Source organism: Castanea sativa, chromosome 2 (assembly GCF_040712315.1).
Source record: "Castanea sativa cultivar Marrone di Chiusa Pesio chromosome 2, ASM4071231v1".
NCBI classification, from domain to species: Eukaryota; Viridiplantae; Streptophyta; class Magnoliopsida; order Fagales; family Fagaceae; genus Castanea; species Castanea sativa.
In genome coordinates, this window is record NC_134014.1 from 23,137,748 (window position 1) to 23,163,445 (window position 25,698).

General features: G+C 34.5%; 1 protein-coding gene across 3 annotated transcripts; it reads left to right on the forward strand.

Moving 5' to 3' along the window:
* Positions 1-1,626: 1,626 nt before the first annotated feature.
* On the forward strand, positions 1,627-25,457 carry LOC142624478 (myosin-6-like). Of its 3 annotated transcripts, none has more exons than XR_012842337.1 (38): positions 1,627-2,067; positions 3,351-3,479; positions 5,651-5,794; positions 6,079-6,224; positions 6,308-6,467; positions 6,622-6,680; positions 6,825-6,984; positions 10,033-10,182; positions 10,256-10,392; positions 10,466-10,612; positions 10,724-10,825; positions 11,243-11,300; positions 11,393-11,494; positions 12,460-12,497; positions 12,676-12,802; positions 12,910-13,080; positions 13,166-13,297; positions 13,389-13,498; positions 13,581-13,641; positions 13,934-14,111; positions 14,239-14,444; positions 16,471-16,590; positions 16,894-16,992; positions 18,247-18,459; positions 18,606-18,745; positions 18,919-19,048; positions 19,150-19,224; positions 19,352-19,522; positions 19,864-20,010; positions 20,118-20,300; positions 21,069-21,200; positions 21,290-21,360; positions 22,003-22,129; positions 22,376-22,432; positions 22,677-22,733; positions 24,282-24,362; positions 24,499-24,581; positions 24,820-25,457. XR_012842337.1 is itself a non-coding variant. In XM_075798050.1 (38 exons), exons 1-38 carry the CDS (start codon positions 2,065-2,067, stop codon positions 24,932-24,934), a joined length of 4,494 nt encoding a protein of 1,497 aa, XP_075654165.1. In that variant the 5' UTR covers positions 1,627-2,064; the 3' UTR covers positions 24,935-25,457. The 3 variants fall into 3 exon arrangements, 2 of the variants coding, with proteins under 2 accessions (XP_075654165.1, XP_075654166.1); XM_075798050.1 differs by having other exon boundaries at positions 22,030-22,129; XM_075798051.1 differs by lacking the exons at positions 1,627-2,067; positions 3,351-3,479 and having other exon boundaries at positions 5,670-5,794; positions 6,089-6,224; positions 22,030-22,129.
* Positions 25,458-25,698: the final 241 nt, after the last annotated feature.

Below are 25,698 nucleotides of genomic sequence, written 5' to 3' on the forward strand. Positions count from 1 at the left end.
TTTGTCGTTTTCCCTTGCTCCTTCACCTTTTGGGACTCAATCATCCTCATAGTATGATTTGGTCATGACGTATTTTACAAAAACTTTAACTAGTTACAGTGTTGATGTAAATATAGTAATATACACAAGCGCTGTGTTATTATGTAAAACTTATTTCAAATGTTTTAATCTCCTTCTCTCCTACTATCTCCCTCCTCTCTCGCATTATCTCTCCTCTCTCCTCTATAGACCACCTTTCTAGTTTCTCCTCCCATTGAAAGTCAATCATAAATGATTTGCACAACGGTAATGGAGTTTTGTTATTGACCTTAGTCTCTTGTTGGTTCAGATTCAGATTAAACTTAAAAGTTTGGTTTGGTTTGATAGTAGATGTTAGGGCCATATTTTGTGTAATTGGCTAACTTAACCCAACAGTAGATATGACATAGATTTTGGTGCAAATTGGATTTGAGTTGTAATGTAGATAGTGGTTTTGAGTTTTCTTTATGTATTTATTTATAATAATTTTTTTAATCTAGTTTTGTTGCCGTGGGTATAAAAAAAACATTAGAATTATTTTGATGAAATGTATTGTAAAATAAAAAAAAATTGGGGTTAGGTGTATTGTAAAAATTGTTATGGAAAATAGATAAATTAAGTTTTTGATAAGCCAAAATGCATGTACATATATTTATTTATTTATTGGCATATCCAGATGAGAATGAATTAATGAAAGGCTCATTTTAAATGAATTATCTATTTAGAGGGCGACTACATAAGGCAAACAATTAATCAATTATTATTGTTTTTGTATGTGTTCTAATAAGTATTATTGTTTACTAAAAAAAAATCAATTATTTTTATGTATAAATAAATAACAGTAACTTTAAATACATTAAAGAATCGATGAGATATTGTAATTAATGTATAAATAAAATAGAAGTAATAATAGCATTTTAAGTTGAAGTGGTATTGCACTGATAACAATTTATCACCTTTATTGTTATAAAATTTATTATATATGTACATAGCATTATTGAATAAAAAAATATCTTAGTTTAACAAAGATTTGGCTTAAATGTGGGTTCTAGTTAGCTTAAATGATAAAATATTTGATAGTTGAATAAGAGATTTAGGGTTCACTCTCCGCCTACATAAAAAACCAATTAGTATCTTAATCTAATGATAAAGGGCTATCATAAAGAGTGAACGCCATAGGTTAAATGAAAATTATTGTATTTCTCAAAATACCATAAATGCGTATTCCCTCATTTCATATGAATGATGAGTTTCACTAATTAAATTCATGATAAGACCCGCCATTTATGCAAGAAAAAAGAATACAAATTTATGGTATTTTAAGAGCACTTAATAATTTTGCTAGGTTAAAACTCACCCAAAAAAAAAAGATTGGGCTTAAATCATTCGAACGGTAACACCAAAGGTAAGCTAAATCCAGTTAAATAATGAGGGCAGTTAAAATTTTTAGTTTAGTTTTTTTTGTTGGAAAGATTTTAGACCTTTACGGTCCAACGTAACAGAACGAGTAGCTCCAGAGATGGCAGTATCCGCAAATAAAACAAAAGTCTAGGGGGCAAATCTGGAAGTGAGGACTTTAATGTTGAGTTTACGCGTTCACGTTGTTGTGTTTTTTGACAGGGAAGCCAAACAGAGAGAGAGAGACAGAAAGAAAGCCGAGAAAGAAGAGAGAGAAAGCAAAGGAAAGTGCGAGAAAATAATAAGGTGGGAAAGAAAATCAAATTAGTTGCTGAGAGGGAAGGTTTGGTTTTGCTCTGATCCCCAGTCTTCTTTCTTCCAGCCATTGTTGAGCCTTTAGCCCCTCTGCAACGGCATTGTCTCATTCATTTTTCCCTACGGTTACGGTTTTCTCCTTTGAAGTCCGTACATTTAGAGCGAGAGAGAGAGGGAGAGAGCGGAGCTAAAAAGACTCGTGCATTGTGGTGATTTGAGCTGACATTTTGGATCGAAATTTGTGGATTCTGTGTTATGGTCACATTGCAAGGTGGTTGTTGTTGTTGAGCGAATTTAGGGTTTATTAGCTCAGCCTCGGCCTTAGATCTCAAAATGGTACATTGTTTTTCTACCTCTATTTTGATAATAAGGAAGAAATATGAAGTTGAATTTTTTCAAGTATATACACTCATACGTACATGCCTTGGTTGTTGTCCCTGGTTTGAAATTTTCAGACATGTGTGTGTTTGCAATGTTAAGGAATTTACAGTGTTGGAATTTGTAGCTTGGTTCGTGCTGACAGTTCTCTCTACTTAATACATCGAACTTTGCTGTTTTTCTATTCTTCTTGTTCTGACAAATAATGCTGTTTAGTCTTTCAAAAAAAAAAAAAATCTGTCCGGTTCGGATAGCATTTGGTGTAATTGACTGCTTATCGTTGAAAGGAGCTGTGTAAGCAATTCATATTTCTATTTGATAAATCTTATATATCAATGGGAGTTGTGTAAACAATGCATATTTGGATTTGATAAATGTGGCAAGAGTGTGTTCAACTACTGTTTCCTTGAAGCGGTGGGTGTTGCTATAAACGCTTAGGACATCTTCAAAGGTTGATTTATTCGAAGTATTAGCACTAAAGTGCTGAACTTCCTCAATGAGGTTAGAAGGAGAGAATGTGCTTTTGTTCCTGAGAAATGTTCTGCTAGAGTTAAGAAAATTTGTTCTTACCTGAGAATTAACTTGTAGTGCCGGTTGATTTAGGCTGGTTTGTTTAGTGTGTTAACTGTAGGGTTTTATTTTTTGGGTGGTAGCTGGGTTGGGTAGTTCTGGTATGGTGGTTTGCTTGCTTCCTTGGTTGTGGCTTAGCTACTTGTTCTGGTCTATGTTCTGTTTTGTATATCTTTAGTAATCTTTGGTAATAAAATCATCTTATTCATCCAAAAAAAAGGTGATGAAAACTGCATCATGGGAAATCACACTATAGTTTGGTTTACCTGATTTTAGATGATCATATCTTCGTATTGTATTTGGTTTTATTTAAATTTTGTCTTTGCAAATTTTATACTGAGATGTGTAGAAAGGAAAAATTTTAGTGGGGTACCTTTTTAATTTTTTTTTTTAATAGTCTTGATGAATATCTTGTTTGATTTTGATCAACCGTTGCTGGAATTATGTTTCGTATTTTTGTTGGTTTGGCCAGGGGAGGCAGAGGTGTGCAGTGTGCTCTAGTATTATGTTTAACTGGATTCCAGTATAATTAGTGGTTTCTCTCTTGCTGCTAACCTCACATATCTGCTTGAATACATGGAACTCATATTTGATGTCCATGTTCATCTTGGAGATGCACTATCTTTACAATTTGTTTGATAGATGTGCTGATGATCTACTTGACTAATCAGGTTGCTCAATCCAATTTTGCGATTGGATCCCATGTTTGGGTGGAGGATCCTGAGGCAGCTTGGATAGATGGTGAAGTTGATGAAGTTAATAATGAAGATATAAAAATAACCTGTACATCGGGGAGGACAGTGAGTGCTCCTTCTCAGAATCAATATAAATTTATTGCACTAGAAATTTGGATATCGTGTTTATGGTGTAAAAATGTTTGATTTCATTGGCTTGTGTTATTACTTATTAGAATTTTTTCTGTTAATTGGTACTTTACACATGCATCTAGTGGGCTTTGAACCCATGGCTTCACACTCCACTCACTTCTGTAGGAGCAGGAAGTGCCATTTGAACTAGAGCTCATTTGCAAAATTTCATTGAAAGTCTAGGAAATGTTAGATGTAGCATTTATACACACAACAAACTCTTTGTTAGAAAAATAATTTATGACTGTTGAAATGCCTAGGTGAGATTTCAGAATGGAATTGTAAGTTTTCTATCATGAACTTCTTGTGTTGCTTATATTATCTTTAATCATTCATATATTCAACATTTTCAATATACGCACAATTTACTATAATATTGTGTAGAACATCATATGGAAACTACACTTAACAAACATTCTTTTGGGAAAAATTGCATGCAAAGCCATAGAGGATAATTATGTAGGAGTGGATTGTATGAAAATTATGATTGAATTTGGGACTATAAAAAGTTTAAAAGTTATAGGCATGTGGGAATCTTGCATCCTAATTAGCATGGATGCTTCTAGGATGAAGAACTATTTTTCATTTAAAACTTTTATTCCTTGTTGATATTAGGTTCATCCAAATTTGGAAGTATTTTTTCCTCAAAAACTTCAAATGTAGCCCATTCTTTTTGGATGCTCTTAGGTATTATTTGGACACAGCATGAAAGCTGGCATACATGCCTGATTTAATTGATTGTTGCGCTTTTCATGTTTGATTTTTGTGTTCCTGTTGTATTCCTTCTGTGTACATGGGTGTCACTGTTTTCTTTTAATCAATGAAATTTTACTTATTGTTATTATTATTATAAAAATGCTAGCATGCTTACCTTCTTTCTTTCTAGTATAGACACAAACATCTAGATCTAAAGTATAATTTCTTTACAATTTGGAAATGCATTTGGATGCTCTTGGATATGCATTGTACAACTTGAATGCTAGGATATGTGCTTTTCTTAGCATAGATAGGACTGTTGCTGTTAGCAAATAAAATAAGAAGGGCCTTTGATGGGCCTTTTGAACCTTAAGTGAATGATGCCCACTTGAATATAAACGAGGTTTTCTTTCCTGATTGATGAATGATGAATAATGATTTGATTAACCAATTAGCTTTGGCTCAAATGGTACTCCCATAAGAGTGGATGAAGGGTGAGGTGAGCTCAACACCCATTGGGTGCATGCGTAACTTACCATTGAAAAAAAAAAAGCAAATTGGATTTACAAAGAATTGATTTTATGTATGTACACACACAACCACATGTATATATGTATATGTATATTCACCTGCTCCCACCCCTTCCCCCTCCCACATACCGTACCAATACAAAGAAGTACAACACATACAAGTCTATATTTATCCATATTTTGATCCTATTTTTTCATTATCAGTTCACCTTTGAAATTCTGATATATTGACATTTTTGTTGATTGGAAAATTTTAGTCTATTTTACTATTTTTTATGTCTATTAGTGAGGCTTGATATTTGGCACTTGACATGCTATTAGATATGTTAAGATTTTGGGGGTGTTTGAGCCTTGCTTTTACATGTTATGGCGAAATTTTACGTCAGCTTATTAGTTATTACTTTTGAAGAATTAAATTTGACTCTAAATTCTCCATCAAAGTTTTGTTTGTTAGTTAGAAATTAGCTTTGAAATGTTGCTTAAAAGTCTTTTTATGTGGCCTATCATCTTTCCAGTGCAATGGAAGTGCTACTACTGAAATCTCTGTACAAAGGAATTGGTTTTCATTTTTTCTCTTGGGAGGCCATGATCCTGAAAATATGGTTGTTCCCCATATTTCATTCTACTTATTTTGCCTGACATTTTGATAACAACACATATTTGCTTCAAAATTATGAAGTTCAAAGTTCATTTGATTGTTTCTTTATCTGGTTCTAAATTTCCATTGATGTATTATTAACAGAACCTTCATTGTATGTTTAGGTAGTATAGTGCCTGCGTTGCTTTTTTTTTTTTTGGTTGTGGTTGTTTCATTTTTTCTAATTACCAAATATAAAAACATTGTGATCAAGTCTTAGGGTTAATATTTCTGTGTTGTAGGTTGTGGTTAAAGCATCCAATGTCTATCCAAAGGATCCTGAATTTCCTTCATGTGGTGTTGATGACATGACAAGGCTGGCTTATCTGCATGAACCAGGGGTTCTGCAGAACTTAAGATGTCGCTATGATATAAATGAAATATATGTGAGTATTAATCAGAAGTTTTATAACCCCCCCCCCCCCCCCCCCTTGTCTCCGTGTTTTGTGAGTATACATTTTGATGACTGGTTGTTTATTAAGACCAGATGCTTTGTGTTTTTTCTTAGTTTTGCATGCTTTTTTTATATATTTATATCATGTCTGTGAAGTGTGGATAAGTTCAGTTATTTGCTATCAACACTGAATTATGTAGCTTTCATGTATTTGTCAGAAAGAATATCTATGACAGTTAAGGAATACAAAGCTAAACTTGCTAATGATGTTTCCAGACTTACACAGGAAATATATTGATAGCTGTGAACCCTTTTAGAAGGCTACCTCATTTATATGATAATCATATGATGGAACAGTATAAGGGGGCCGCTATAGGTGAGCTGAGCCCACATCCTTTTGCTATTGCTGATGCTGCATACAGGTATCTGTCATATCCTGCCAAAATTATAGGAGTGCTTCAGTATATCTAGCATGCTGAACGAATAAAAAAATTTGTAAATGCAGATTGATGATTAATGAGGGAATTAGCCAATCAATTTTGGTTAGTGGGGAAAGTGGAGCTGGTAAAACAGAAAGTACAAAAATGCTTATGCGTTATCTTGCCTATATGGGAGGGAAAGCTACAGCCGATGGCCGACGGTCTGTGGAGCAGCAAGTCCTAGAGGTAACAAATCTATTTGATGTTTACTCGTCCAAACAAATGGTCTTAAAGTTGATTCCTCTGATGTTGAATTCTGAGATGTCGCCTTTTCTTGGGAATGGATCTTGTACCAGCGACAAATTCTGTCTATTCATGTTTTTTCTTCTTTGTCTGGCAGTCCAACCCTGTTCTAGAAGCATTTGGTAATGCAAAGACAGTCAGAAACAATAATTCAAGGTGGGAAACCTATTTCTCAAATGACACACACACACACACACACACACGAAGATATATGTATATGTATGTGCATGTGTATAAATATATCTTCCTTTGTATTTCTATGATCTGTAATGTATTCTGTTTGGTTTAACACAATTGCAGCCGTTTTGGTAAGTTTGTGGAGATTCAGTTCAATGAAAGGGGGAAAATTTCTGGAGCTGCCATCAGAACTTATTTACTAGAACGATCCCGTGTTTGTCAAGTTTCTGATCCTGAACGAAATTATCATTGCTTTTATATGCTTTGTGCTGCACCGCAAGAGGTAAACTGATTTCTTGCATGTAATAGAATTTGTATTCATTGAGAAATTGTATTCATGGAGAAATTGGAGTCTGCTTCCATGATCTTTATTGTTTTACTCATTCATTTGAAAGCGTCTGATTTAGCTTACAACCAAAACAATCACTAATGTACCTAACTGATTTTTGAAGACTCTGCTAGAGTGGATGAGAGCTTCGGGGAGTTTTTTGATTTCAAACTTCTTTGAGCTTATTGATCTTTGTAATTTTAGAACTATCAATTAACTTTCAGCTAGTATACTCCCAGTGTGCTTGATGAATTTGCTAATAAGATTTTATTACTTACCAAAAAAAAAAAAAAAAGCTATCAAAAAAAAAAAAAAAAATTGCCTAACTGATTTTGGTGTTTTTAATGCCCTAAATTGTTTAATTAGTTTTCTCATGGTGTTTCATTCTGAAGAGTGTTCTGTGTGGCAAATATCTTTATTGGGGGGATTGTTTTGTTAATTTGTTTTGGCTATGTTAGGGGTTTATAAAATTTGCTTCATGTGGTTTGAGGCTTGGTAAATGTTTAAGATGAATGCTGGCTGTGGCTTAAATTTAAAGAGAAAAGAGTGTTTTTGAACTACTTTCAGGTTAGAGGAATTAGTTTGGTAAACTTCTTCCTCTGTTTGGAATCTAGCTCCTTTTTGCCAATTGTGGACCCTATGGAGGGAGTGGAATCATTGTACATTTGACAGTGTGGAAGTCTCCGTTGTTTAGCTGAAATCAGTTTTATAATATAATTGTTTGAATGGTCTCATTTTCTAGGCTCTGTTGAGACCCATTTCATTTTAAAATTCATTAATACTCTCTCTTTCAAATTGTAACTCTATAATGTTGTATTATTTTGGAGCACCTTATGTATAAAACCTATATACATGGGATAGTTCTATTTTAATAGAGATTTATTACTTATAAAAAGGGAAAAAGAAAGGAAAAAGAAAGATATAACTGCAGAATCTCACCAAGGTATTCTGGGATTCATCTAGAAGAACTTTAATGGAGTCTCCTTTAGGTCATTACTTTCTTTTTACATACCCCCCAAAAAAGGAGTCTCTCCATTAAAAAGAGAGTAAATTTGGCTGAGATTTTATTAATAAAAGTTCTTTCTGATTCTAAGAGTTACTTCAATATATATAGGCTTCGTGTACTCCCGATCCTATTAGATTTTAGGACCAGTACAGGATGTGCTAAAACCAAGCTAAAAATTATAGAAGACCAGATAAAATAAGCTAGTTATAATAGGTTCTATGGGCCACAATCACATGCCATGTCCCGACAATATGGAAGTTCCCCAAGTACCCTTCCTTTCTAAAACTAAAGCTATGTTTGGAAGTTTGGAGGGAGAGGAGAGTAGATGGGAGGAGAGTAGTGGGGAGGAGAGTAGAGGGGAATGGTTATCCTCCATCTTGTTTGGATGTTTTTAAAATTAAGTAAGGGGGAGAGAAATAATTAGCATTTTCATAGTTTGTAATTTTGTTAATATGGTAAGGTTAAATTTGGTAATTCATTTGGTCAAGCATTTCTATGCTCTACTCTCCCTCCAAATTTCTCCAATTTGGGAGAATTAACAATAAGGGGTTAGAAATAGTTAGAATTCCTCCAAGCCACTCCAGATCCCTCTCCCTCCTCCCTTAAAAAACATCCAAACCAGGTAATTTAGCCTACTCTCCCATCCTCTACTCCCCTTCCATCCAAACAAGCTATAAGAAATAGTACAATATAAAAAAAAGACTTTTTTTTTGGGGGGGGGGGGGAGGGGTGGGGTTGAGAAAGCAAGTAGCCTTTTAATGACAGAAAACCATAAAAATAAGACTTGATACTATCTAGAACTAGGAAGCATGGACTCTGGATATGGTATGAAATAATATGAATATGGCTACATCAGGTCAAGATATGGTGGGATGTGACAATTAATTTTTTTTTGATAAGATTTGTCAAAATTAAATAAATAAAGGGATGTGAAAATTAATTAATTTATGATTATGTATTTTAGGTATATATTACGTTAAATTTTGGTTTACAAGAAAAATAAAAAGTATTTACAAGGTAAAATTATATGAATAGTGGTGAAATTATTATATGGGCCCATAAGCAACAGAAATATGTGTTTAATTTTGGTGTTTATCTCATTTTATCACAATGTATGGTTTAAAAGGCATTCAAAAAAAAGAAAAAGAAAAGGCATTCAGGCGTGTGTTGGACAAGGACACTCCAAGGAGTTTGACCATGCTTTTAGATCTAGAATAGCCTTTCGAGGTCTTGACTTAGGCCTTATAAATTGAAATCAATGTTAACAAGATTCTTCAGCTTCCAAGCTTGCCTTTAAAAAAAAAAAGGCCTTAATGAGCCTCTAGTATCCTACATCAGGTTGCCCATCTACTTGAATTTTGAGACAAGTAGAACTTTTGAAGGCCTTTGTTATTTGATTTATGTTTTTCAAATTTCCTTGGATGGTTGCATGGCTCATGTTGAACCTTTAATCCATAAGAGTGCTAGTTTTAGACTCACTAGAATGAGCTCCCTCTCAAATCTGAGAAATGAGAGAGCTATATTTATCAAGCTTTGATTGATCAAGTTTATCAGCAACCCCTAAAAGTTTTCCCTTCGCATAACGAACAATTATCAAATGATGAGTGATCTGATTCTTGCAAGGCAGGTAAATGGGAAAAGCGAAAATAACCGGTATAGCTATAAAATTTTGAAAGATTCTTCTAGATTTTTTTTGGATTGGGAAGTTACTCATGCATCCAATGAGTTTCATAGCACCAGAGTTCATGCTAAAATTTGTTGTATCTGTTGGATGGTGTTGGACCCTAGGTTCCCTTTGATTCCGTATCTGGTATGGAAGAGTGCTCTAGTGACATTTATTGCTTAATTTTCATATAAAATATGAGACACTGACCATTACTATTATTTTTTTATGTCGAGTTGGTTCCCTGATTGGTTTCTCTTCAATCCTGATAGAAATATTTGATAGTAATTTGGAGTTCCCACATCCACATGTTTCCTTGTGCCTCTGCTATCAGGATGTTGAGAAGTACAAATTGGGAAACCCAAGAATTTTCCATTATTTAAATCAATCAAATTGCTATGAGCTGGATGGAGTGGATGATTCTAAGGAGTACCTTGCAACTAGAAGAGCTATGGATGGTGTTGGGATCAGTTCTGATGAGCAGGTACTATGTCTGGGTAGTTTTTTGACAGGAAATGTTTATATGAAATCTCCACTAATTTTTTTTTTGTTCTCAGGATGCAATATTCCGAGTAGTTTCTGCAATACTCCATTTGGGCAATGTTGAGTTTGCAAAGGGGAAAGAAATAGATTCTTCTGAACCCAAAGATGACAGATCTCGGTTCCATCTCACAACGGCAGCTGAACTTTTCATGTATGTGATAAATTTTGAAGTATAATGTCTAGAGAACTGAAATGCAAATCCATAATCTGCAAGTTCTGTTTAGGTGTGATGAGAAGTTTCTTGAAGACTCATTATGCAAACGTGTGATTGTGACACGGGATGAGACCATAACAAAGTGGATTGATCCGGAGTCTGCAGCTCTCAGTAGGGATGCTTTGGCAAAAACTGTTTATTCAAGGTTATTTGATTGGTAGGTTCTACAAGCTTCAGTACTTCCATCATGAAGTATAAATTGAATCCATTGATTTATCTTCCTTTTTATTTTTGGTGAGAATAACGTTCCGAACACTTGTTGACCCAGGCTTGTGAACAAGATCAATAATTCTATTGGTCAAGATCCTCATTCAAAGAAGTTGATCGGGGTTCTTGATATTTATGGATTTGAGAGTTTCAAGACAAACAGGTGCTTAACCGGTACGCTTTTGTTTTCATTGTTTACTGAGGTTAATTTGTTGCAAAGGACGGCTTGAAATCCCAGTGGTTGATCTGATTGGGGATGTTTAATTAGGACATTTAAACTTTGTGGCCTTGATGCATTATTGTTGGTACTACTAATTAAAAAAAAAAGCATTATTGTTGATTCAATGACTCCATATTTTTTGTTCTTTTAGACAACCCCTATATGTGCTGATTGATGTACTTGTTCAAATGCTCCTACAAGGACAATTTTGCGTCATTGCTTTCTTCTTACTTTTTGGCTTTTGTTTGGATGATGGCTATTTGTGTTTGTGTAGATATGTAGTCATAGTTATATAGTGTGATATTTCTCGGTCCTATTTTGAGTTTTGCAGTCTGTAAAATGTTAGTTGTCTCTGTGCAGCTTTGAGCAATTTTGTATCAATTTGACAAATGAAAAACTGCAGCAACATTTCAACCAGGTTTGAGCATGAAATATGATTACTGGTTTTTAGGATTCCTGGATATCTAAATTACTTCTAACTTAATATGACATCAATAATGTGTTTGGCAGCATGTTTTCAAAATGGAGCAAGAAGAGTATACAAAAGAAGAAATTGACTGGAGTTATATAGATTTCATTGATAACCAGGATGTTCTTGATCTCCTAGAAAAGGTGTGTAAGTTTCCCTACTGCCAGATGTTCTAAATATTGCTTTAGCTTGCCATCCAATGTGGAAGCAGTGACTTTGCTGCAGTGGTGTGCCTGCAGGAAAGATAAAGAGTCGAAGTTATATTGGTTTTGATCTCTATTGCAATAAGCTTAATCTTCTGTTTTTGAGATTGTTTCTTGGTTTGGCATGTGCTTCAGGATTCTTTTCTTTTTCTTCTTCTTACTCTTTATTCTAAATATTATCAAATTTTTGTTTTGGCTCTTTAGGGTCCATTTGTAAAATTGTATGCCTCCTGCACATGTGAGTTGTACCTGTTTTGTCTTTTGAAATGAATCTTTTACTTCTAATATGTATAATATTTCTTGATGACACAGAAAGTTATATTCCCACTTTCTATTTCTTATTGAATCCTTCTGATTTCTTTGGTTTTCTTCTTTTTTGTTAGTCAAGCCCTTTCAGGCCCTATGATTGGAGGATTTGTGGCTAATGCACTAGTTGCTAGTACTTGATGCTAGTATGCTACACTTTTCCACTATCCATGGTTCTCTTCTGTATTCTAGTTTGAAGATCTCTTTCTTTGCACAAAAAAATTGGACTTCTGATGGTTGGGTTTGTGCTTTTTTTTCCTGTGTGGAAATGATCCTTCTGTATGATCAAATGTTAAGGCAGAATACTTTGGTACTTTGATTTATTTACCTAATGGGGGCTGTATGGTTGCCTCAGTAAGAGTTCAAACACGCATGCATGCATGGTATGAAGCTTTATTTTATCACAACTCCATGTTGGCTGTACGGTAATTTCTCTTGTGCAATGGAGTCTTACTTGTCCATCTAAGTTTTGTTCTTGTGCCTCTTTTATGCTTGTTACCCCACTTCAATTCTTTTCATTGTTGGATCAAAGGGAACTGCTTTGATGAATGGCATAATGTGTGTTTAATTTTTCTCTAACATGTGCTTTTGTAATCCAGAAACCGGGTGGCATCATTGCTCTTCTGGATGAGGCTTGGTATGTTTTAGAAGATAAAACAGTGATGCATTTACTGTTATTCCCTTTTGTCTTCTATGGTTATGAAGCATTTTCTGTTTGGTCCATGTGATACTGTTTTCGAATTTATTTGTTTTAAAATTTTTTCATTGTATATATTTTGGGTGATTGTGACACAGCCCTTCTTATTTTTTTGTAGTATGTTTCCAAGATCAACAAATGAGACATTTGCACAAAAACTCTACCAATCTTTTAAAGACCATAAACGCTTTAGCAAGCCAAAGTTGTCACGTAGTGATTTCACCATTTGTCATTATGCTGGCGATGTAAGTATCTGAAGTTCACTTTGGTTCACATAATAACATGCCTGAAATACCAAGAAGAATGTAATTCACTGTAATATATTTTTAATGGGGGGAAACGTTTTTGTTAGGTCACTTATCAAACTGAACTATTCCTGGAGAAGAATAAAGATTATGTTGTTGCAGAGCATCAAGCACTCCTGAGCGCTTCCAAGTGCCAATTTGTTTCAGGCTTGTTCCCACCTCTAGCTGAAGAATCTTCCAAATCATCAAAGTTTTCATCAATAGGTTCCCGGTTTAAGGTCTGTTTCCGTTGTTATGTCTGTGCAATGCAATTTAAATTCTTCCCATATGCGTTTCAGTTTTCATAAATAATGTTCACTACAGCAACAATTGCAAGCTTTGCTAGAGACACTGAGTGCCACTGAGCCACACTACATTCGTTGTGTAAAGCCAAATAACCTTCTCAAGCCTGCCATATTTGAGAATAATAACATTTTGCAGCAACTTCGCTGTGGGGTAAGTTCAATATTTTGGTCTGCCTAATCAATCCCCTCCTCTTTTTCTCTCTAAGCACTTGCATCATTGGCTTGGCAATGTCATATTTCAGGGAGTCATGGAGGCAATTAGGATCAGTTGTGCTGGATATCCCACCAGAAAGACTTTTGATGATTTTCTATGTCGTTTTGGCATCCTGGCAGCTGATGTTTTGAACGGAAGGTACCTCTTTTTGTCATTTCATTTGTTGAATGCATGGAGTTTGATTCTTATTCCACTAACTTTAGTTCTTCTTCATTGTAAGCTATGATGAGGTCACTGCTTGCAAGAGGCTTCTTGAGAAGGTGAACCTTAAAGGCTATCAGGTATATTTTCATAAGTTCAGTGATCTATGTACTGCTTGAACAATTAATTGATAACAAATTTCTGATTTTTTCATTTTCTGTGTTGTTTGGCAAATGCCTGTGTACTGAAAATGCTTGGCAGACCCTCGTTGCATTGGTTTTGGATTTTTGTTGTATCATTGTACTGCCACTAGTAGCCACCGTTAAAATATACCACTTAGTGCATTAATGCTGTTGTGGGCTGCAGTCACACATGATCCTAAATCCTCGTATATATCTCATGTAGAACATTTTTGATTTATTACTTTTTCAGATTGGCAAAACGAAAGTGTTTCTTAGAGCAGGTCAGATGGCAGAGCTAGATGGTTGTAGAAGTGAGGTCCTAGGAAGATCAGCAAGCATTATCCAAAGAAGAGTTCGCTCATATTTGGGTCGTAAAACTTTCATCTTGTTACGGCTGTCTGTCATACAAATACAAGCCTTGTGTAGAGGTAATGTGTAGTTTTACTTATGTGTATCTTGGTAATTGATTCAGAGAGTATTCACTTGAGGTTTTGTTGACTAACAATCGGGCTAATTGTACAACTTAATAATGTGATTTCTTTGAGCTGATTGTAGGACAAATTGCACGCCATTGGTATGACAACATGAGAAGGGAAGCTGCTTCTATGAGAATTCAGAAACATTGTCGCTTGTATCTTGTTAGGAATGCTTATAAAAATTTGTGCTCTTCAGCTGTTTCTCTACAGAGTGGTGTGCGTGGGATGGCTGCTCGTAACGAGCTTAAGTTCAAGAAGCAGACAAGAGCTGCCATTATTATCCAGGTAAATTTCATCTTTTGTTCAGAAGAGAATTATCATTTGAGAGTTCGCTTTCTCTTTTTTTTTTTGTTTTTTTTGTTTTATCTATATATTTGAACAATGTGAGCAAGAAGTTTATTGATGTTATTAATTTCCTTTACCATCCTTTCCCCTTCTCTTCTGGGATGCCTCTTTGTATTTTCCCTCTGTTATTGGGTTCTGTTTTGGCATTTCTATTTCAATTTTTATTACCTTAAAAAAAAAGCCAAGAACTTTATCAAAGCTGTCAAGAAGGCTAGCAGACCATGTAATTAGGAGTTGGATGAGTGAGTGATAGTGGCATATTTGTTGTATTTGGGCAGGTTAGGACTTAGGAGAAGTATTCTAAGTATGTCAAATTTGTGGTAGGGGAAAGTCTAAGATTACTGCTTTTGCGGTGAATCCTGTGATACATTTTTTTTTTTTTCCCTGGGAACTTTTGGCGTGATACTAGGTGTGGGATTGTTGTATTAAAGAATTATTTTCTAATATGTTTTAAATAGCAGAGGATAAGGATGGTTTTATTAGTTTTTTATTTGGTATCTTTGTAAGATCTTTTATTTATTTTATTAAGTAGATCTTCAGAAGATCTATTGATGGAATCTCAAGTTTGCTTGTGCATCATAGGGCTGGGAAATTGAAACTCTTTTTTGGGCTTTCCATATTCTGACCTCTTAATGAGTATGGGTGTGGATAGGTTCTCTAGTTATGAGTAATTTTGTTGGAAGAGTGTACAGTATAGCAAAGTTCAGGGAGGCCGCTCTTTATTTTTTTTGGACAACTGTTTTTGGTAAGATTCTGGCTGTGGAACACTATATTCAGTTGCCACTTAATTGACCATCTATTGCTCTGTTCATCAGTTGTGAATTGTAGTCTTTTGTATTCTTCTTCTTTTTATTTTTATTTTTTAATTTTTCTAGTGAATTGTAATTTAGTTCAAAGGGATTGTTTGGACAACATCGTAACAGTTTGGTATGGAACATGACTCTTCTTTGCCTTGTGTACTATTTAGAGAAAGTTGGATAATGGAACTTTTAACGGTGTCGGGATTTCAACACTTGAGCTTCAATCTTTAATTCTGTGATAATTGTATGATTGGACGCTTGCTTTCAGCTACCCATGTTTCCTTCCCCCCCCACCCCTTTTTTGTTTTGTTTTTTTTTTTTTTTCAAATTTAAAATTTTAATCTTTTGATGAGCTTTTTGTATATCCTTTGTGCATTAGAACTTCCCTCTGTATTAAAATCTCTTACTACCTATCAGAAAAAGCAAGATAAGTAAATGAAGGAGCATACAACCATTGGCTGGGATTTAATATAAAAAGAAAGTGTATACCATTATTACCATATTTTTGTTCCATATGGCTTAGGTGTTAGATATGTGCTTAGATTCTTCTTTATGTTATGATTAAAATTCATGTTGTGTTCTGTTTTGGTGGCACATAATTCAGGGTGCAATCTTCAAGCTCTGCAATTAAAGCCACATTTGATATTTTAGTTTTCAAGGCTGTATCTTGACATGTACTGGCAGTAACATTGCACATTCAAACTTGTGACATATTAGGAAATTGATAACCAAAAGCAGCCTCATTTCACCCTTATTTCTGGTGTGAACCACCGTTTTTTAAAAGGTCTACTTTTTCCATCAATTAGCTGATTTGAGTATTTTACTGTGCCAAGGCACTTTTTATTGTTCACTTATCTGGCTGACAAAGGGCTTCATTAAGTTGCATAGGGGCTCTATCTATGGAGGCAAGTATACGGGGGACTCCTTTAAATTAGAAAAAGGGAAAGAAGAATAAATACTAATTTGTAAAGCTTAAAACTCCAAGAATCCAAAGAAGCCTAAATAAAGGAAAAAGTGGAAGAATTGAAGTGGGGTGCATTTATTATGCTATTTAATAACTGTCACTTGGTTTGAGAGTTTTTTTTTTAGTAAAATTTTTTATAAATTAATTTTTTTTTAAGGTAGATTATGCTCTATGATTCTATGTCAATTCATGTCTGTTACAGAGTCAATGCCGAAGATACTTGGCCCGTCTTCATTATTTAAGGATAAAGAAAGCAGCCATTGCCACGCAATGTGCCTGGAGAGCAAAGGTTGCACGTAGAGAGTTACGAAAACTTAAAATGGTGATGAATTCTTTCTTTCTTTCTTTCTTTCTTTGCTTGGCGAGGGCATGCTTGTTAGTTTAATGTTTTCTAAAATCTTCTTATGTGGCAATGTTTTATAAGATATTCATGTGCTATATAAATATTCATTCTACTTATTATAATCTTCACAAGTTCTTATCTTATAGTTAGGTCTTGAATGACAAGTTTGTATTTTTCAAAAGTCAGATACTCTAGTTCCTTGTGGCTTGTGCGCACCTTGCATTCAGTGGTTATGTGAGGATTTATTTTTTTATTTTTTTGGTTTTAAATGTATGTCCACAGGCTGCTAAGGAGACTGGTGCTCTCCAAGCTGCCAAAAATAAGCTAGAAAAGCAAGTTGAAGAACTGACCTGGCGTCTGCAATTGGAGAAGAGAATGAGGGTAATAATTTTCTTTATTTTGATTAATACACAAATTTTCAATTAGCTGTCATCACAATGAACACTGGGAGGAATTGAATTGCATGTGAGGTTTTGCTATGAATGCTTTGGTTTCAACTCCTCCCCCCTCTCTTCCCTTTCTTTGGTGCATGCTTTGGCTTCCTTTTAAGTTAAGTTTCAAGGGCACTCTCTTGAGGTGGAATTTTCTCTCTTTTAAAAAAAAAAAAAAGTTCATATGCATGCTTAAATGTAAAAAGCTGCTGTGTAGGTCAAAAAAATGAAGTGACGGTTTCAACATGGTGTTAGAGCCTTGTTTGAGAGGTCATTGATTCAATTTTTGGCTATCCCTCTATTTGGTAGTGCGTTGGGGGGGGGGGGGGGGTGAGGTTATCAGTGTCATTTTGTTTCTCAGTGGGATTTTCATTTTTGTCTTGCTTCCTAACTGCTTAAGTTTTTGAGATTGATGGTTCTCCAATGATACGTTAATATAGTAGTCTCTATCAATATTGATGTTCAATTGAAGTTTTTAGTGTGAAGGATGCACTCTTAATATGAACTTAGACTAACATCTGTTAATGTATGCAAGTTGCATATCTTATAAAACCAACAGGCTGGTTTTCCCATATAAAAATATGTTTTCATATTATGTTCCCTAAAAAAAAAATAAAAATAAAGAAGGCCCTCTGTCTACCTTGGTGCATCATTTATCTTTACTCCAAATGGTTCTTTTCTACCTTTATTTATATATTTTTGATAGGTAAGAAAAAATAGTATTAAAAGAAAACTACTCCATTAAAGAAATGAAGTAGGTAAAGAGAATATGTACAAGCAATAAAAAGAAAATAGAAAATTATGTACAAGAGTAAAGGGAATCTAAAAACAGCGGAATGGATTCCCTAGAAGTAAATCCCCACTCATGTGACTAATCAAGCAAAGTTTCTGCAAATAAAGCCAGGAGCTTGTCCCCAGAAAGCTTTGATTACTCAAAAATGTGGTTATTTCTCTCCTTCCAAATATTCCACAACACACAATGTGATACCAAATTCCAAATATTCGAAGAATTCTTTCCCAACCAATTTCTCCAACCTGACAATAAATCGATAACCCTCTTGGGTTAAACCCAAGTAACACCAAACGATCTGAAAGTATGCTAACTGCTTGTTTCTAATCATATATTTAGAAGGTGGTGTTCTTTTATCTGGTGACTCTGTAAACTCTAAAGCTATCTGGTGTGGCTTGTTTCTAATCGATGCAGGCTGACCTTGAAGAAGCCAAAACACAGGAAAACACAAAACTGCAGTTTGCTCTGGAAGAGATACAACTTCAATTTCAAGAAGCTAAAACACTGCTTATTGAGGAACTCGAGGCTGCCAAGAAAGCAGCTGAACAAGCTCCAATTGTGCAGGAGGTTCCAGTTATTGATCATGAAATAGTTAATAAGCTTACTGCTGAAAATGAACAGCTCAAGGTAAGGTTGCTGAAACTCTGGTATATGTTGTTTCTGAAAAAAACCTTGGGTTTTAAGCAGAGGCATATTAAATGTTTACTTGTGGATGTGGGTTGTAAGCATTTGCTCATAATTGATAATATCGTCCTGTCTCTTGCAATTTGTAGGCTCTGGTAAATTCTCTGGAAAAGAAAATTGATGAAACAGAGAGGAAATACGAGGAAACAAACAAGATTAGTGAAGAGCGGTTGAAGCAAGCTTTGGATGCAGAGTCAAAGATAATTGAATTGAAGACGTCCATGCAAAGGTTCTTGCCGCAAGTTTCTACTGCTATCAATTGGTGTAAAGTGTGAATTATTGTGGAAGCTGGGTCAATTGGATTTCTTCTTGATTAGCTTGGGTTTAGCTATTATGCTTTGATTTTTGAATTATTAATTAAAGATTAATTTTATTTAAATTATTGCCTATATTTTTGCTTAGGCTTGAAGAAAAACTTTCTGACATGGAAACTGGGGACCAAGTTCTGCGTCATCAAGCATTGTCAAATTCACCTGTTAGAAAAATGTCAGAACATCTAGCAATTCCAACACCTCTGGAAAATGGGCATCATGTAAGTGAGGAAAATAAAACCAGTAAAAGTTACTTTTATGTACTGTTTACTTATTGTTATCTACCCTTGCTATATAGTCCTGAGAGTCTCTATTTCTACAGGAACCACAGAGTGTTGTGCCAGCAAAAAAGTTTGGTACTGAGTCCTTCAGGAAATCCCAAATTGAAAGGCAGCATGTATGCACTTGATTACTTATCAAAACAAAAAATAAATTGAATGCTTGTTAATTAATTAATTAATGGTTTGCCTTATTTTTGGTGTGATGATTAAATGGACCAATTCTGATATTGGTTTCTGGTGCAGGAGAGTGTAGATGCTCTTATTAAATGTGTGACACAAGATCTTGGGTTTAGTGAAGGAAAACCGGTTGGAGCATTTACCATTTACAAATGTCTTCTTCACTGGAGATCATTTGAAGCAGAAAGAACAAGTGTATTTGATCGCCTAGTTCAGTTAATTGGTTCTGCAATAGAGGTAAGTTTATCAACCTTATGCAAATTTTTGTTAATTTTCTGGGATAATGTAGAGGTCAGAAATGTGTTGTGGCAAACTGTGGGAGGGTAGTCTGAGGAATATTCTTGCTACTAATCTTCGATCTGTAATTGCTATATTGCTAACAGTTTCAATTAATTAGCTTGAGGAAGACAAAAACATTCTTCTCTCTTTGAGGTGAACCAGTAATAAAATGGTGTTTCTATAGCCCCCACTACCCAGCCAGTCCCCCTCCCAAGCAAAATTAAAAAAAAAAAGAAAATTTTATCGACTTTAATGAACTTATCTAACACGGTTTGAGCTTGTTTTAATGTTTCTTGCAGAGCCAGGATAACAATGATCATATGGCTTATTGGCTAACCAACACATGTACATTGTTGTTCTTGCTCCAACGGAGTTTAAAAGCCGGCAGTGGAACTGCAGCACGGAAGCCTCCCACCCCGACATCATTATTTGGGAGAATGACCCAAGTACTGAGATGATTATATATATATATATATATCATATGCGTACTTCTGTGTGTAGAATTTTAACATGTGTGCAAAAATATCATATAATCAATAATTTTTTTCCCCAGGGTTTCCGTTCTTCTTCTGCCAATCTTTCTGTTGGTCCAATTGACATAGTGCGCCATGTTGAGGCCAAGTATCCAGCTTTGCTGTTTAAGGAGCAGCTTATAGCATACGTGGAAAAGATGTATGGAATCATTCGAGACAATGTCAAGAAGGACTTGTCACCACTGCTTTCTTCTTGTATCCAGGTATAATGAATCCCAATTTTCCAACACTAAACCTGCAAAATAAATTGTTTCATGGTTTTAATATTCTTTCAGTCGTGATGGCCTTTCACTTAAACTTTTCAGTTGTGATGGCCTTTCACTTAAACTTTTCCAAATGATTAATGCTGCCTTTGTTGATTGATAACTTCTAGAATTTACACAATATAATGGGTGTGTTTGTATAAGCTGTTAAAAAACTATGTTTTTGAGTTTAAAATGAGCGTTTATAAAAAAGTTATAAGAAGTTGTGGTTGCAAAGCAGAATTTTGGGTTTCAAAAACGCTATTTTAAACCCCCAAAATGCCTAATAAAACGAACCCAATGTGTGATTATGAGAGTTAGCATCCCATGATCTAACATGCTTTTGCGCTGAAGCTGAATTTTCTCCTCTTGTATTATATTTCTCCTTTCCTACTCTGGATTTTCATTTTACATTGTACCCAGCTATAAACATGGAATGACTTTTTATGGTGGGTCTGTTGTAGTTTTCTGTATATTTTTGTTGCTCAAGGTGGTGAAGATGCCAGCTATGCTTGCTGGTTTGATTTTGTATCACTGCTTGGCATTTGAGTTTTATGAACAGTATATTACTTGCCTAAAATGTTGTCATTGTTGGAGGGTTTCATTCAATAATTGAGTGGTAAAATTTCAACTTTGACTGGTTCTGTGCTAGCCTATGTCCATTAATTTGGTTAGCTATGTCAGTGTAGCAATTTTCTAACACCAGCTATCCATTATCTGACATTTCAGGCACCCAGAATGTCAAGAGGAAGTGTTTTAAAATCATCTGGACGGTCTAATAGCAATAGTCCTCATGCTAGTCCTTGGCACCTTATCATTGATAGCCTTAATAGGCTTCTTTGTACATTAAAAGAAAATTTTGTATGGAATTACTTCAGGCAACTTTTTGAATGAATAACTTATTTTTTTTATTTTGATGAACCATGAACTTGTGGTCGGTTGTGTTTCAGGTTCCTCCAGTTTTTGTTCAGAAGATGTTCAGTCAGATTTTCTCATATATTAATGTACAGCTCTTTAATAGGTAAATTTCTGTTCTGCTGTCCATCTCTCTCTCTCTCTCTCTCTCTCTCTCTAATGTAGTAACATCAACATTCAAAGAAAGAGTGAAACTAATTGTTTTGGTGGTTGGGGAGGTAATCTACAACCCCGAGGGAGGTATTCCTCATCTCAAAACGCAAGTCATGAAAGACTGAATTCTCATTCAATTATCAAAAGCTACCTTTAATAGCAGGGCTATTCATACAACGAAGAGTTAGTGTTGATATCATAATAACTGATTAACACTTATTAAAAAAAAAAAAACTAAATAACTATTCCCAAGTACATGTGCAAATGAATTTGTCACTTACTATAATAATCACAAGCTAATCTAATTCCAACATGTCTAACTAACTTCTAAATTGATTAAGCACATGCCTAAATTACCAAAGAGTTTTAGTCACATTGTAACTTCTGAGTTTATCAAGAAAAAAAATTAAGCACGTGCCTAAAATAATTGAGCACATGTTCTAAAAGATTTCTTTGCATGGAGGAGGACTTGTCCACATGGCTTTTCTTGGAATGGCAATGCTTGCTCCAAATACGCTGCATCTCTCTCTCTCTCTCTCTCTCTCTCTCTCTCTACGTATGGTATACATTATAAGCTATCAGTGTTAACTTGTAGATGCATTATTCTTTGATGCTGCTGCAGCCTTCTCCTTCGTCGAGAGTGCTGCACATTCAGTAATGGGGAATACGTGAAGTCTGGGTTGGCTGAGTTAGAGCTATGGTGTGGCCAAGCAACTGAAGAGGTAAGTACTGTTACCAGTGAAGGGCTGCAGTTTCAGACTTCTTCAACTATCACCTTCCTCTCTAATGGATATTGGTAACAGCACTTAATGAGCTCTTGCTCAAAGGGCCTTTCTCCCCCTCACAAGAATGGGGTGGAGAGTGAGGTGATGGGTTCAAGACCCATTTTTGCATATGTAACTCACCAATAAGAAAAGTTTTTTTTTTTTTATTTTTTATTGTTTGTTTAATGGTTCCTTTCCTTGCAGTATGCTGGCTCATCATGGGATGAACTCAAACACGTAAGGCAGGCAGTTGGATTCTTGGTACGTTTCTTTGTTTCCGTGTTGTAGAACAATATGAAGTGATTACTTTAAAATTTTTTTGATCAGAATTTTTTCTTGATAGCAATCTAAGAAACGTGCAACCTAGCTACACGGGATTGTGCATTAACAACCAATTAGTTTGGCTAAATGGAATCGATTTTAATGTCAACTTAACTACCAATTAGTTTGGCTAAATGGAGATGATATTAATGTCAACTTAATTTGAGAAAAACTTTTTCTGCAGGTTATACACCAGAAGTCTAGAATTTCCTATGATGAAATTAAAAATGATCTCTGCCCTGTAAGTCTCTCTCCATCTCTCTCTCACATACACAAACATGTGTGCACGCATGTGCATGATTGCGCACCAAAGATCATCAACTATAATGAGAAATCTGATTAAAATGTCAGTCACTCCATCAAAAGATCATCAACTATAATGAGATATTTGATTAAAAAGTCACTCTAATTAGAGAGTGAAATTCACACAATTGAATACTATATAATTAAAGTTGCGTCTTATAAGCTATGGTAGCACCATGTGGACATCATCTTTTTTTTCTTCTTTATATATATAGGGTTGGGTTCAAGTTACACGTAATGTAACTCTAAGTAATGTCACACTTACACCATCCAATAACTTGCTATTGAATTCATATTTTGAAAATTATTTTATTGGATTACATATTCTATACGTTCTTAACATGTATTCCAATTTTCATGCCAATCAGATGTTATTTATCATTCGATTCATAAACTCATCTTTTATGCATTATTTTAAACTATAAAAACTTGAATAAACAACTGGTTGATGATATGGCTATTGATCTTTGATCACCATGATATTTTGCAAGCGTGAAGAATATACGAAGATAGTGAAATCCAATAGTGGATTTGTCAAAATTCGCAGCCAATTAAAAAATATTTGGTGGTGTAACATTAAAGCAATGTTACATTAGATGTAATGTGAACCCAATCATATATATATATATATATATATATTATATATATATTTATTTGTTTGTTTTTCCTCCTTAATTATGAATACATTAAAATTCTTAACATAATTTGCTCTAAGTAAAACTCTATCTCCAAAGTTTCAAAAGGTTTTCAAATTTTACTTTGATTAAATTTAATTATCAAAGGATTCTAGAAATTTAAAAACATTTTCATTATTTACTTAATATTATTTTAAAAATCTACTGTAATTTTTTTTTAAAATAATAAAATTTGAGTCTTACATGTGCTTACACGGTGTGGTTCAAGGCAAGTTTACACACCGTAGGAAATGCTATGTGATGCATTATAGTTATTTAAAAATTATTTCATTGTTTAGGTGAAACTCCATTATCAAATTTTTAATAAATTTAACTTACTGATATATAATTCAAACTTAATTACTAAATATTTCAAGAAACTTAAAAGGAGTTTCATTATTTATTTTAATATCCTAGTATAGTTTTGGTTTTAATAAAAAAATTGGTCTTACACAGTGTTTTTACAATTTAATTTAAGTAATTTTTATTCTTTTATTTTACAATCTATTTTATTGTTCAATTTAAATTATATCATTGAAATGTTTTCTTTAATTGACATATGATTTTTATTAATTTATTCATTGCATGGGCATAAATAATGCTTGAAGAGTGAAGCAAGTGCCTAGATAGTCGCAAAAAGGAAAGGAAAAAAAAAAAGAGAACATAGGAAAAGGAATAACAATGCATATATCATTTTAAAGTTAATGCAATTATGGAATTTCCTGAATGATAATGATTTTGAAGTAATTTATTTTTATGAATGAATTGTAAATTGCTCGAATTGCTCACTTGTTATTGTTTGCTGTCTTCAGATCCTGAGTGTTCAGCAGCTTTATAGAATTTGTACGCTATACTGGGATGACAATTACAACACTAGAAGTGTATCACAAGATGTAAGTCAAGAAAATCAAACTGATAAAACTCTGATTGAAAATTGCTCAAAGATATTTATTTCCTGCCTGATAGTTGTTAATGTGGTGTTTATGTTAAAAAACTAAAATTATTAATGTGGTACTGTTATTTGTACAGGTCATCTCCAGCATGAGGATTCTAATGATGGAGGACTCTGACAATGATGATGGCAACTCATTCTTGTTGGATGATAATTCCAGGTTTACATGCACTTGATTCTAACTGTAGAAAAAACATTATAGAAAATCTAATATACTACAAAAAAATAGCATTTCAGCAGAAGAACTCACTTCCTCAACACTGGGGGATAAAGGAGGCTTTTTTGTTTTTGCTTTCGTTTTTGTTTTTTTTTTTCCTGAAGTAATCAACTGAGATGGCTAAAGAAAATTTCTACATCTAATGTCCCAAACTCCCACTAATAATGCTTTTTGAATGCAGCATTCCTTTCTCAGTTGATGACATTTCTGGTTCCCTCCAAGAGAAGCATTTTACTGATGTAAAGCCTCCTGCATATCTTCTTGAGAATCAAGCCTTCCAATTTTTACAGGATTAAGGCCATGGTTCTTTTGGCATTGTTCTCTTGGTGCATCAAATTTTGTCAACGATTCAAGCGAAACTTCAACTGAGTCCATGTCACACTGTAAATCCACTCCAAGGGTACCCCCCCCCCCCCCCCTTTTTTTTTTTCCTTTGTAACATCCACTGCCCTGGATGTAAAATTATTCTTTTAAGTTAGAATTGTAAAATTAATTAGGCTGGTTCAGATAGTTAAAAGGGTTAGGGATAGATTTTGGCACTTCGAGTGTATTTTGTACTTTATTTTCAGTTTTTATTTTTTCCTTGGTAATGGGTCACTTGTGGGCCAGCATTCTTTCTAGGGATAGGAGGGAAGAATATTATCAGTTGTGAGGTGCGAGGAGGTGTCTCAATAGTCAAGCCTACTACTCCCGTCCCCCACGTTTTATTGTACAAAGTAACAGAATATGAAGATATATAGTGTAATTGATTTCTAGTGGATTGATGTCTTTATGACTTCTATTCTTCATTTGAATGAAAAAGAATTGTTTCTTAATTCATGCTCATTATTTAGTTAAACTGCCATACACCTTGTGTGTACTCGCTGAAGAGATTTTGTGTGTGGGTGTACTTATTTCATTGACCACCCTTACCTTCGCTTGTTAGTTGAAGTCCCAGTGAATTGTGCAAAAGAGAGGAAGAGAAATGAGGGGCTTTGTGTGAAGAAAGGGAAGAAGGTGGGATTCTGGGGGTGGGGGGTCTGTGCGTTAGAGAGATGGAAAGTGTTTTACAGTTGTTTTA